This window comes from Apium graveolens, chromosome 5, assembly GCF_009905375.1.
Source record: "Apium graveolens cultivar Ventura chromosome 5, ASM990537v1, whole genome shotgun sequence".
Classification (NCBI taxonomy): Eukaryota; Viridiplantae; Streptophyta; class Magnoliopsida; order Apiales; family Apiaceae; genus Apium; species Apium graveolens.
Genome location: NC_133651.1, coordinates 13,923,990 through 13,938,352, shown reverse-complemented (window position 1 = coordinate 13,938,352; position 14,363 = coordinate 13,923,990). Strand labels below are relative to the sequence as shown.

Below are 14,363 nucleotides of genomic sequence, written 5' to 3'. Positions count from 1 at the left end.
GAAATAAGTTACCGGTTGATGAATTAAGTTACCAGTTAGTCACATATCACATGAGCAATTGAAAATTGATTTTTTGAAATATGTTTCAGAGGTCTAGCATTTTCCAACAATTTATAGGGTTAAAAATTAAACACAGAATACAGTTTAATCATCAAATTTATCGGGATATCATTTTAATCACTAAAATTATAATAAATATTAAACAGATATATCAAAATATGTGCTCGAGAATCAAAAATTATTTTTGTGGAATTCTATACATTTTTCTTAAATTCTATTACAATCAAATGATAAGTTATGAATTTCTAGTATTTTATATGATAAAATGATATTTTTAAAAATTAATCTACTAATTAATTTATATTTAAATCAAAAAGTTACTTCAAAATTAAAAATAATAGTGGATAAAATTTTTAAAAATAACACTATATTGTCTAAAATATTAGAATTCGTATATTTTCATTTTGTCGTAGTAGGATTTAAGAAAAGTGTACAGAACTTCATAAAAAAATATTTTTTTGTTCTTAAGCACATATTAGATGTATATGTTTATTTTAAAGAGAAAAGTTCTATGGAGAACTCATTTTTATCGGAGACCATATTCTACAATCAAAACACTATGAAATATATTATTTTGTGAATTATGTTCTATGAATATCACTAATTCATTAAAATTGTCGAAGATCGTTTAAGTTTAATAAGTATAATATGTATGTTATGCTTAACAAATGTTCTGCAAACTACAAACATGTTTAGTAATATAAATTTTTTTGTGATGTTCTACCTACCTACTGTACATATATCTTTTTGTGATGTTCTACCTACCTACGGTCAGTGTTCTAAAAATCCCCGATTAATCCCCAATTAATCCTTAAAAAATATTTAGCCGATCTATTTTTTGAAATTCGATTAATATTTATAAATTATTTTTGAATTACATAATTCATAATAAATAAGGTAAATATATTAAATATTATTAAAATATTTAAATATATCCGATTTTTGTTCCGATTAATCCCTCCGATTAATCCCCGACTTGCCGATTAATCCCTAATCGGTATCTAAATCGATTAGTACCGATTACCGATTTTTACAACCATGCCTACAATACATATATGATATTCAAGATTTTGAATAAAATAATGATTTTTGTAGAACATTATTAGCAAAATAATACGTTTTGCAATGTTTTTATGCAAGATTTTAGTTGCAAAATATAAGTGGTCTTCATAGTCTCCAAAGTCTCAATAAAACTTGACTCTTATTTTAAATTTAATAATTCAAATGATACCCCAGATAAGTTTAATAATTAAATTGATTTATGATCATTTTGATATTTAACCCCCAATAATAAACAGAAAAGTGATTATCAAAATTTGGTTCTAGAAAGGCAAATCCAATAATACACAGAAAATCTTATTAACAGATGGCAGAAGTAAATACTGGTAATAGTATTATCATTTCCCGTGCACGGCTTGTAGAGTTTAAAATGGAACGAATAGATGGACAGATGACACAGTGAATTGACAAGGCAATATATACACATCCCATCTACTTGGCTTTCATTTTATTGAGAATCATTAGCATTTGTTTTATAGTTTAACAATATCACCCTAAATTTTCTGAAACAAATATTATAGCTACTCATAATTCAGCATGCAGCATGACATGTAACAAGAGGTGGTAACATATTGTAGAAAAAAGTCTGAATACACCATAAAATATCTCCCTGATATTCATAAATGCTGGACCATCAATTGTTAAACTTTGATCTTAAAAGAAAAGAAACCTTAATTATACAGATTTCTTCTGAGTTTCTGTTTGGCACAAAATGAAATTTATGTTCAGAATTGTAGCTTGTACTGCAATATACAGACAAACCAGTTAGCTGGAACTATGTTATAAGGGCACAATAGTATTTACACAAGGTGTTAGGTTTGTAGCATTGTAACAGGATCAAGGACACACACGGGTGAAGACTGTGGTTTATAATGTAGTATGCAAGTTTCTTTGAATTGCAGAGTTGCTCACATTTACTCATCACTTTTTTTTTCTATACTTTATTTATTATTGGGCATCTCGCATTTGTGACAAATGGAACGGAGTGTTCGAAAACTGTACATACAAGGGGACTAATGAGCTACCAATGGAGCAACATTTTACAAGTGCAGTTCACTTGAGTAATCCGTCGCTCTAAAACCTTAAGATGTTAAAGGAAGATCATAGATGGATCTTATATTATATTCTAGCACGTAGCATATCTAAGGCATACAACTAACTACTACTGATGATCATTTCTGGTGCTCTCCTCTTCGTTCTCAACTGCGGATCCTACTTTAGACATCCTCTCCTTTGCCTTCGTTGCCTGAAAATTTTAGATTATAGAGATTTAGAATCCTGATTAATAGATTGAGAGTTCAATTCTAGCTTAGATAGTCATAGTAAAATTTAGACCTGCTTTTGCCAGTTTGTGAAGCTTGTTACCAGAAACAGGACAGTGGACTGTATAACTGACCCAACCACTATTCCAATCCAAAGCCCTTTTGCATTCATATGTTTGGTGAAGCCCAAAACCACAGCTATAGGAATACCAAACAGATAAAATGCACCAATGTTCACATATGCTCCAATATGTTGCCAGCCACTCCCCCTAGCAATACCTGATCATGCATACCATTTTATCAGTTAGTATCATGTCTTCAAAGTAGCAGTCACAATTTTTATGTACTTATGAATTGGGTATATGCACTTGTAAAAATTCTAAGGGGTGTCGGTGACTAACCAGAAATAACAGCTTGTATGCTGTCAGTGATGACAGACAGACATATTAGGGGAGTCATCACAGCAATATAACTCACAACTGCCTTGTCATTGCTGTAAGCATGCCCCAAAACATTGCGGCAGAAGAAGAGTGTTGTGCTTACTATTACTGCCTCCACGGCTGCAAGAAATATCACAGTCCATACAGCCACTCTAGCTGCCTGTGGATTTCCAGCTCCTAGTTCATTCGAAACACGAGTACTGCATAATATAGTAAGTACTCTAATATGAAAGCATCCAAAACAAATTGTGCAAGATGATCTGGCAATGATTTTTTAAGTTATTAAGTAAATAAATTCAGAAAATTTTAACAGAACGTACCTTGCTGCAGCCCCTATTCCATATGGTACAGTGAAGTGCAATGTCGATATTGTTAGGCTGACCAACAATTGGTGGTAGAAGGTTAGGCTGATTTGGTAGCATACTACAGTATAATATCATGATAATAATTAAAAAGAAGGATGCATACCATATTGAAAGAACTGAAGTTTCAAGCTTTGGATTAGGCAAAACGCCAGATAGCAAAACAAGAACCTCAAGCGACCACCATTTCAGACTATATAATGAAGCATTGTCATAATACAGACAACAATTTTTGTTAGTTAATACAAAAAAAAATTATATTAACATTTTAGTCTTCTTGATTATATAAGAAGAGAAATAGTAGAATATTTACCAGACCATTACTGCAGATGGGACAGCGAACCGGAAGAATTGCCCGATAACAAGGAAGGCCTCACTGGTGAAAGAAATGCGGGTGGTCTCACAAGAGGCCGAGTATTTTATATATAACACTAGCAAAACTAGATACAACCAAGTGGACATACTAAATGCTACAGCTGCACCAACAGTTCCGAGCTTGAACTTGAATATCAAAGCCCAACACAGAGAAACATGAAAACATAAAACAGCGAAAGAACTTGCGAGCAGGGGTCGAGTCAAACTCTGAGACTGCAGATATCTAACTACTGGCTTAAGAATTGCACCACCAAATAATGCAGGGATCACCCAAATGGCATACTTGCGGGCTTCAACTGAGACTGAATGATCTTGGCCGATTAAAATCAAGAATTTGTCCATAAAAATCCAGAATACACATATTGGTAGGCAAACTAGAAGCAGAGATATTATGGCACTGCAAGTATATACACCAACTTTATGATATTGCCTTGCTCCATAAGCTTGGCCGCATAAAGTTTCCAGTCCACCAACCAGTCCTGACTGTTTAACATCGTACAAATGTTACATTGTCAGAATCCTAATTGGTTGCTAGTCAATAATAACTTAAATTTCATTAGATACTAAAATTTTTATAGCAAAATGATGATTTTTGTACTACAGTGAGGCTCTTTTTATAGATAACCTTAAGCTAGTAACTTGCTACCGGAATGCTATCTTTTTTGTTTGCATTATTGATACAGCGCTATCTTTTACATTATTGATAAGCTTTTAGTCTTTCTTCTTTCATCTTATATACTTTACATCTTTTCTTTGTCTTGCCATGTTGCACGGAGGTAATAACTTATATGTCATTAGATTTATAGATTTAGCAGGAGACAGAAACAAGTATTTTATGTCATATTATGTCATTCTATGAACAGCTTGAGGTCTTTCCTGAGTAATGTATGATGTGTTCATATCATACTGTACGTGAAAAATACAAATACATTTGTCTAGTGCAAGTAAAAAAATTATACCAAAGACAACAAGAAATGAGGGGAAATGCCTAACATGTGTGTAGTGTCATACTAAGGAAATTTAAATTTTTTAAAAGACTTTTCATACCATAAGAAAAATTAAAAATGTACTGAAAGACAAGAACTAGAAGAAGAGCTAGACAACTTACCAGAAGACTGAAGCCGGTGACATTAGTCAAAGAGGTAGCAATGGCGACGCTAGCAAGTGTAAGCTGATTTACATGACCAACCATCATCACAGATATAACTTGAAGGAGGTACTGCAGCACTGAAACTGCAACCATCGGCGCTGCAATGCGACTCGTTTTCTTTAACTCCTCACCATATTTCAACAATGTCTTCTTCCTCCAGTCCGTAATCTCATCCTTCTCTGATAACTCTGCATCCACGTCTCTCACCGGCATAACCATATTTTCCTTATCTGTAATTGATCACTCTGCAGAAGAATATCTGCTTGATATCTAATCTACAAGCCTCAAGTTCCCTGTCCTAATATAACTGCCTAGGGGTGGTCCTAGGGCAGCATGGCACTAGTCAATAGTCATGGCGTTATAAAAAAAAAACAATATTTCTGTCAAGCACCGTAGTGTAGACGATTTATGCATGAATCAACTCCGTTAATCAAAGCATATGATCTCCTAATTGTTGTTTTGTGAATTAGAATACTGTTGTATAAAGAGTGGTTTGCCAATATAATAATTGGAAACAAGGCATGATATTCAAATTGTTCAGATTTTTAAAATGCACGTGCATGCTTACAAGGAAGTAAATCCCGTTATAAAAATATGGTCAAAGTTTTAATAATGTCATTAATGCATGAATCCCGCAACTTTAAAGACATCCACTGTACAGGGGGGCTACTTGTTTAACCCCACTGGTTTACAAATGGACACTGCAGGGGTCAATTCATATCTTCTGCGACAAATCGAGTTTAGTTTTCAAGAGCAAGATATACTAAATTATCTCCACCTGTTTATTATTTTCAATTTTTCTAATGTATAACGGCCTTTTCATCTATGCGTTGTTCCCTTATTTAAAATCAAAAGTTTGTTGCTATAAATCCTTAACGAGAGATGTTATAATTTTCAAAATTGTTTTTCGCATATTGAGTTATCTCATCATATTATTGGCTATTCTTTCGTAAATACAAAGATAGATAATGTGTTACTCTTTTGAGAATATTTTCAAGATCAGTTTGAGGTTATGTAGCATTACTCGTACTTAATTCGGGTCTTTGATATTTTTTTAAAAAAATTAATAATATTTGACCAGAATAACATATTTAAAGTGATCCTCGTAGTAAAAATGGGTGTTATCTGATGCAGGGCAGCAGGTATAAAAAACAAGTTAAAGAACAAATATTTGTGGATTAAAATTCACGCCTAAAGACGATCCAACAAAAGAAAAATCACAACCATAAAATTTCTCAACCGCACAAATAGAGGTTTGTTAAGATCGCAACTCGTAACAAGAGAAAAAAATAATTCTCAATTCAATAATAATCAATCAATTTTATCCTTATATCATAAGAGTAAAACCCTAAATTTTGTGATCAAATAACATTTTTTCAATAAAGTAAACAAATCTTTTCTTATTTTCTATCATAATCTAGAATATTTCTATATATATTATAATATTAAACCAAATAATATTAAATCTAATACTAACTGATGTCATAAAATATAGACAAACTAATATTTTAATTATTCGTTTGACATCATTCTCCTCACTTTTGAAAAAACCCGTCCTCGAATTTTATAATATTTGAGAGTGAATGAACAAAGTGAAGACTTATCATTAAGACATTTAATTCCAACTCTGTAAGTAAGATCTTCAAAAACAACACGCACAAGTGTTAATCGTTGCCAATATATTGTCAAGGCCTAGAAAATTAACATATTTCACCTTGACGATGTTGTTCTCGTGGTTTTGCAACTTATTCACTTTTAACAACCTTAAATTTCAAGAATATCAACATCTGGATTTTCTTCGAAAATTAAGATACGATCACTATTTTACTTAATATTAACGTGTGGTTGAATATGCTCTCTTGAACTTTTTCCCCATTAACAACTTCAAGTTTCACATTACTTTCAACATAACAGAGATGGAGGTCGTACATGTGAAGGATTATGTTGTATGTCAAGTTTATCTATAATTTATTTCAATGTTGCTCGTACATCTTACATTTGCAAACCCAAATCATCAAGTTTGTTCTCAGGTCCTATGTTAGCTCCTATGTTAGTTGACAATCATGTGTTAGGGGAGTTTATCCAACACATCACTCCGTAACACATCATCCCCTGGCCATATCCAACGGTCAGGATTAAAAAAATTAGCATTTCCGCGCATAATATCCGCGAAAAATAAGTCTTCCGCAATTGTGTCGCCGTCTAAGATGAGTTTGATTAGAAGGGAGTAACATTTAACCGCCGCCGAACAGAATTTAATCAAGAGCTTTAATGTTTTGGGCATCCAACCTAGACAACAAATAAATATATTTGAAAAATTACATGGAGGAGCGGCAAGGAGGTTTTCGTGCCCAACATTTGAGAAATGTGGTGTGTGATTTTAGAAAGAACAATTTTAGAAATTCTATCAATAAACTGCTAAATGGGTCGTCTGAACCCGTTTAATTTGTTTCCCAGGACTTCCGCGTTTATTATACGCAGAAGGGAAGGGAATTCAGGGTAAAAAAGTAATTACTCGTTCCGCGGATATTATACGCGGAAAGGCCGATTTTTTTTTGCTTTTCACGGATATTATGCGCGAAAAGGACAATTTTTTTAAATCCTAACTGTTGGATCAATAGGAAGCGGTGTGTTCGTTAATTGTTCCCTGACACATGATTCTCAGGGAACAGGACCCTTTATTCTCCAGATTTCTTAAATTCAGGTTTTTTGTTCAAGATACGTCCTAAACCGATTGTTTACTTCGCTAGCAGTAACCATTATGTCAAAATAAGAATTCAAGGGATGTTTTGCAAGTTTTGGAATATTCAGGGGCTGTTGGTGGCTTGATGGTGGTTGTAGGCGCCTGCTGGGCAGTTTCTAGTGGCTGCTTGGACTGCCGGTAGATTTTTTTTTCTTTTTCCGTAAGGAAGGTGTTTGATAAACAGTGGCTCTTGATACCATTTTGATGCAGGACATGTATAAAAACAAGTTAAAGGATAGATATTTATGAATTGACTGCAGAACATTCACGCATAAAGGTAATCCAACCAAAAAAGAATCACAACCGGATTTTTGAACCGCAGAAGAGAGGTTTGTTAAGATCACAACTCATAACGAGAGAGAGAGAAATAATTCTCAATTCAATAATAATCAATCAATTCTATCCTTATAATTAAAGATTACATAAGCTTATATACATAATAGTAAAACCCTAAACTTAGTGATCAAGTAATCTTCTAATAAAGAAAACAAATCCTTTCTTATTTTCTATGATAATCTAGAATATTCTTATCTATACTATATTATTATAAGCGAAACATGATTTCGTTTGGTCAGTTGGTTAACCCCTTCCTAAAAAAGTATATTAACATCTTCCAAAAAAATAAAGTTTAAACAAATATAATTTAATTAAAAAATTAAATTATGTATACAATATAATTACAAACTTTATGAATATTATCCAACTTAATTTCTAACCGCACATAACTTCTTTCTTACCTCTTTGTAAGGAACCAAACGCCTCTAAAATTAAATTTAGCAATTTAAATTCTAAAATAAAAAAAATCAAGAAAAAATTAAAAAAATAATATTAAAAAAATAATACCAAATCATCCACGTACATCAGTGTTATTCAAAACTCTCACTTTCTTATCCGCTTTGCACCGGCGCAACAAAGCATTTTTTTAAAATTTTAATTATTTAAATTTTGAATCATTCAATAAAACAATACAAACAAAATAAATATTTTAATTTTGTTAATCTTAATAATATTTAATTGTTATTTTTATAATTTATTTTAATAAAAAAATAATAAAATTACAACTGTTATAATCAGTTCGTACATCGTACGAGTTATATGCTAGTATTTTATATAATATTAAACCAAGTAACATTAAATCTAATCCTAACTAATGACATAAAATATACACAAACTAATATTTTAATTCTTCATTTGGCATCATTACCTGTGAAACGCCGTTAATTTTGCCGCATCGATGACTTAAAGTTTACTTCATTCATGAGTAATAATACTATAATACAGAGATCTGATATTGCAACTGCATTTGCCTGCATGAGAACTAAAAAATATGACATTCTTAGCTTACTGGAGACCTCAACAAAACTTGGCACTAGGAGTAAGTACATCAAATAATTTTCAGGGTATCCATTACTGTAACATAGTGTAAACTCCTCTTATCGTCCTAATGACATAGTAGGTACATGAATGTCTACACAAGTCTATCGCAACTCCACCTTCCCTATTATTTGGGAAATAAAAAGCATAGAATGTCAACTTATTACATATAACCCCATATTTGATCACAACATATTCATATTTAAGAAGCTAGGATATTTACTTTACCAGAGAGAAATTTTGGAATAAACTCTAATCATCTGAAGAAACGTCTTTGTCCGACTGGCAGGTTGTACCCAACGCATTGTATCTCCATAATTCCATAGCTGAACAAAAATGGGCCTTGCAAACTAATTATTTTCCTGTCTGATCAGTGATCAAACCCTCATCTACTGTTAGCCAGAACAACAAATAGGATGGACAAAATTACATGTATCTCGTTAAAAAGGACAACATAGTTAAGTATACAATAGAAAAATAGTAATTCAGATGCTTATGCCAATCATACATCTAGAATTGGTAAAGATGACACTTGGTATAGTTTATCACTTTTATGAAAACATGCGGATCCCTCCACTTACTAGTTAACTACAAAACATATTCAACATAATGTACTTATAATATCTCAGAAGTGGGGCACAGAAGCCCATTTTGAAAACAAGCTAACTAACAATACAGCGTCACACTCCCTAATTGCCGTGCAACATACCTCAGTTTTTGTGTTGCAGCCTGCCACTCTCTGCACCTGCATATGGATCAATAGTGACATTTATGACAGCAGGCTTCCGTGCAGAAAAAGATTCAGTAAGGGCTGATTTAAGTTCATCAGGTGTCCCAACCAGATAACCTTTCCCCCCAAAAGCTTCAATTAAAACATGATATGCAGCACCAGGTACAAAAGAAGTGGGAGCTGGATCATCTTTAAAAGGCCCAGTGATCTCCTCAGGGTTTCTCCGATCACCACCGTATACACCACCATTGTTAAAGACTATCACGACTACAGGTAATTGATATCGAACCAGAGTCTGCACAAGTGTACAACACATTTCATTATTTTAGCTTGCATAAACTAATTATATTAATAGGTAATGAAAAGAAGAAAATAGTCAATGGAACTAGTACGATGTAACTGTACAAAAAATATACCTAGCAGCTGCCAAGTACTACGAAATAATCTAAGTAGCAGAAAACTATCTAAGATAGGAGAGAGATAAGGGAGGTGGCTAAAGATAATAAGTAATATTCTTCTGAAGTTCAATGTATCGTGGTAAATCTTGGGATAAAGTTTAGAAAGTAGCATAAAAAAGGTAAATATCATCACATATCCAAGTTCTATATAAATTGAAAAGATATAAATTGAAAAGAGCAATCTACTAACAATGATGATCATTCCAGTAGAAACTGACCATTATTTAAGATATCTAAGTACTCCGATGACTGCTATCAATACTATTTTCCTTTCTTCTGTTGCTGGAAATATTAGGTTAGTGGTCTCTGTGTGTTTGATCGACCGTAAAAGTCTTTTATACTTCCTCGATATCTTTCAGTAACTTGTTTCTTTTATCTATAATAGTCATATTTATAATCACCAAGCTTTTGTAGTATGATATATTTTGCCAAGCAAAGTAGAATTAGATGTATTATCTTTAGCACTGAGTTTTAATTGAAACATAATGGTTATACAGATATTTAATAAAGAATCCATAATTTATTGCTGGACACCTAAAGTAATTTACTTCTTTTGATGCTCTAGTGTCAGTGGGATGGCAATATCATGTTCGAATTAGGTCAATTTTGAGTCGGTCTAAAATTTGTTAAAATATTACATGACTTTATAAGCTTAAAGGAACAAAATTTTAATAAAAGTTATTTACAATTTAGCCATTAAACTATTCATCTTTGTACATATAAACCCTGTAAAAATAAAATATAAGTATATTTACTCGATGTTTGTCAAATATACACATCGTCCCCTTTCCTATTTTTCCCCGACAATATGTAACTTAAACAAAAATTTCCAACTAGTACTAGTTTTTAAAATTTAAAATTAAAAAACAAGAATATAATAGACCAGTAAATCCGAATTATTACTAGATTTAGAAAACTTAGGGCGTGTTCGGGAAATCTATTAAGTGGGCTTAATAACTTATAAGCCCGCAACAACTTATCGATGAGTGTTTGTCTACCCAACTTATAAGTTGAATTTACAACTTATAAGCTGATAAGTTCAATGTTAGCAATGGCGTACTTTTTCTCAACTTATTTTGATTTTTTGTTTTGTTTATTAACTTTAGTTTTTAAAAATATTTTTTAAAATGTTAACCTAACTTAAAATTCAAGAATTAAGATAATTATATTTAAAAATTATTTATTTTAGTTTATTTAAATAAAAAAAATTCTGACTTATAAGTTAAATTAGCCAAACACTTGTATAACTTATAAGCATTTATCAACTTATCACTTATCGTCACTTATTCGATTTATTTAAGTCATAAGTTACTTATTTTAAGATTTCCCAAACGGGCACTTAATGTTCTCTACCTAGACTTAATTTAATTATTTAAATGATAATTACACCATATCTTTTCCCCCAAACAACCATGTAGGACTTCCTATTTATTTACTGAAAGCTAGTGTATTTATATGAAAAAATGAGGCGAATAACAATTCAAATTACTGGTATTAAGACTTACGAGTCAGTTAATGGATCAATAAAAAATATATTTTTCCTAGATACAATCAATGGGCTACATTTTTTTTTGAGAAATCTATATAACTGACACTAGAATAGCTACTATTTGGGAGGATAAAACAGATAATATATGAGTAATATACACATAAATTTTCATCTTGGCCTGAAAACAAAGAAATTGAAACCGAATCGCAAAAACTGAGACGAGACAAATTAAATGGAGGAATTGAATGAGAGAAAATGAGTATGCTGACATAAGGGTATTTGTGGTACAAGAACGGAAAATGGGGCCATTGGGTATATTTGACAAACATTAAGGGTGAGGATGTACATAGTTTTTATACATTAAGGATTTATGTGTATATACTTTTAGGGCTAAAAGGTGAATAACCCTTTTAATGAAGGTGTCATATTCAGCTTGTTTTGTGTCATTTGCGAGTTTTATCTCTGTAAATTGTGCGGTAAATAGGCTACGGTCTGGGATTCGCAAGATAAGATTTCAGTATGAGCAGCAGTGATATATTGCAAGGTCAATGAAAATAATGCACCAGTTATAAGGTAGATACAATTATTATTAAATTGTAATACTTTGACGAAAGGAAACAAACCTCAACTTCCATGGCACTGAATCCAAATCCAGAATCCCCTTCAACTGCAACCACAAGCCGATCAGGTGAAGCTACTGCTGCGGCAATGCAATAACCAAGACCAACCCCCATAGTTCCCCAAGTCCCTGCATCAAGCCTAGTCCTTGGCTCCGTCTGAATCAATACACCACGACCAACATCCATGGTATTTGCCCCTTCAGAAACCAATATCGGGGCAGGACTCCCAACCCCGAGAATTGCATCCCTAATAATCCTCATAGGTGTCATAAAATTAAATGGTACCACGTCCTTTGCCAGCTGAACCTCCATTTTTGCGACATTATCTTTAGCCTTCTTCGAAATCCCTTCAATCCAAGGATGCGACTTTCCCAAACAAAAAGGATCGTCCTTAATCTCCTTGCTAAGAATCTCCAATACCCTCTTAGCATCACCAACTAATCCCAAAGCCGGTTTCCTCAGCTCAATCTCTTCCTTACAAATATCAACAAGTATAAACTTCACATCCTTATCCCACTTAGGAGGCTCCCCAAAATGCAACAACCAATTAAGTCGTGCACCAACGACAAGCGCAACATCACATTTCCCAATCGCAAGCGACCTAGCAGCAGTAGCAGCAAGCTCATGAGTATCCGGTAACAAACCCTTTCCCATAGGAGTAGGCAAAAAAGGAATCCCAGTAGCTTCCACAAGCTTCTTCAACACACCTTCCGCTTTCGATATAGCAGCCCCTTTACCAAACACAATCAAAGGCCTCTCAGCTTTCCTCAACAACTCAACAGCTTTCGAAATATCAGAACTCTTAACCTCCTCAATTACCTCCTCACTGACTAATTTCTCAGCAGCATCCAACAACTCATCAGCTTCTGACTCACTCAAACTCTGATGAAGCACATCAGCTGGAATATCCAAGTAACATCCACCGGGTCGACCCGACCCGGCCCGATCAAGAACCCGAAAAACCGACCCGGGTATTTCTCTAACATCCTTAACTTTTATCGATAATTTCGAAAAGGGTTTAACCGCAGCCACCTGATCAAGCTCCTGAAAGTCCCCTCTTCCGACGTCGTTTTGATCACACGAACCGGAGATCATCACCATAGGCCAGCAATTAGCGGCGGCGTTTGACATTCCAGCGAGTCCGTGAACACAACCGGGACCGGAGACGGTGAGAAGAACTCCCGGACGGCCGGTGAGGTAACCGTAAGCTGACGCGGCGTAACCGGCGGATTGTTCGTTGTGAAAAGCGATGAAACGAATTCCGATAGCTAAAGCACGATTGGCGAGTGAAGTGACCGGAATTCCGACGACGCCGAACATGCGATCGATGCCGGCGCGTGAGAGAGATTTTGCTACTAGTTGGTTGCAATCGATTAAAGATGAAGTCTTTTCATCAGATTGAGCCATTTTTGATTAATCAAGAACGAGAGAGAGAGAGAGAGAGATTATAAAGGGAGATTTTATAGTGAAGGGAAAGAGCCTGTCCAGATGATGAATAAGAGAGAATTGAAGAATCAAAATTTGTTACGACGAAACTCGAAAAGTGATGCCCTTGCCCCTACATAACACCAGCTGGTCTGTTACTGTACAACAAGTGTGTTGTTTTTGTTATCCTCTGAAATAACTAACCAACTGCATTTTTTTTTTATTTGACAACAACACTTTATTGTTTCTATAAATTGATTTACCCTTATCATGTGTTGTTGATTGTTGATAGGGTTTATCGAATTTGATTGCTTCGATGTCGAAGTTTCTTGAATATTTACAACTTTTGTTTTTGTAGTAAAAATATCTTGGACGGTGGGGTTTGTTTGGTGACCAGGATTATCATTTTGGTGTTTATTCCAGGTAGGGGTGTACACGGTTTGGCCAACCCGACCAATCCAAACCGAACCGACCCTATTTCGGCCGAACCGACCCTATTTCGGCCGAACCAAACCGATTTTTTTCAACCCGATATATAGTTGGGTTGAAAAAATGTCAACCCGATTTAATTAGTTTGGATATGGTTTTCGATAATTTTAAACCAATCTAACCCAACCCGATTAAAATATATATGTACATGCTAATAAGTTAATCCAAAATTATGTTTAGGCCATTTACATAGATCCATATATCTCTAACTCTAAATGTAACTTATAACCTCCGTGTTCATAGTTCATTTCGTAACAACAATAGATGTTTGATTAGTGTTATATTTTTTGCATTTATGATTCATTCTAATATTTAAAGCGTAAGCAA

The 14,363-nt window shown here is 33.7% G+C and overlaps 2 protein-coding genes across 7 annotated transcripts; both read right to left on the bottom strand.

Moving 5' to 3' along the window:
- Positions 1-2,025: 2,025 nt before the first annotated feature.
- Positions 2,026-5,139, bottom strand: LOC141661451 (protein DETOXIFICATION 3-like). The gene is made up of 7 exons (XM_074468463.1): positions 4,667-5,139; positions 3,497-4,041; positions 3,290-3,376; positions 3,142-3,198; positions 2,783-3,021; positions 2,455-2,660; positions 2,026-2,365 (listed from the first exon to the last, which is right to left on the bottom strand). The coding sequence occupies exons 1-7, from the start codon at positions 4,925-4,927 to the stop codon at positions 2,282-2,284; spliced, it is 1,479 nt and encodes a 492-aa protein (XP_074324564.1). The 5' UTR covers positions 4,928-5,139; the 3' UTR covers positions 2,026-2,281.
- Positions 5,140-8,831: 3,692 nt separating this feature from the next.
- Positions 8,832-13,754, bottom strand: LOC141723453 (2-hydroxyacyl-CoA lyase). 6 transcript variants are annotated; one of them, XR_012576284.1, is made up of 4 exons: positions 12,126-13,754; positions 9,535-9,850; positions 9,054-9,217; positions 8,832-8,949 (listed from the first exon to the last, which is right to left on the bottom strand). XR_012576284.1 is itself a non-coding variant. In XM_074525264.1 (3 exons), exons 1-2 carry the CDS (start codon positions 13,527-13,529, stop codon positions 9,536-9,538), a joined length of 1,719 nt encoding a protein of 572 aa, XP_074381365.1. In that variant the 5' UTR covers positions 13,530-13,754; the 3' UTR covers positions 8,832-9,217; position 9,535. The 6 variants fall into 6 exon arrangements, 4 of the variants coding, with proteins under 4 accessions (XP_074381365.1, XP_074381368.1, XP_074381366.1 ...); XR_012576285.1 differs by having other exon boundaries at positions 9,054-9,151; XM_074525264.1 differs by having other exon boundaries at positions 8,832-9,217.
- Between the last annotated feature and the right edge of the window lie 609 nt (positions 13,755-14,363).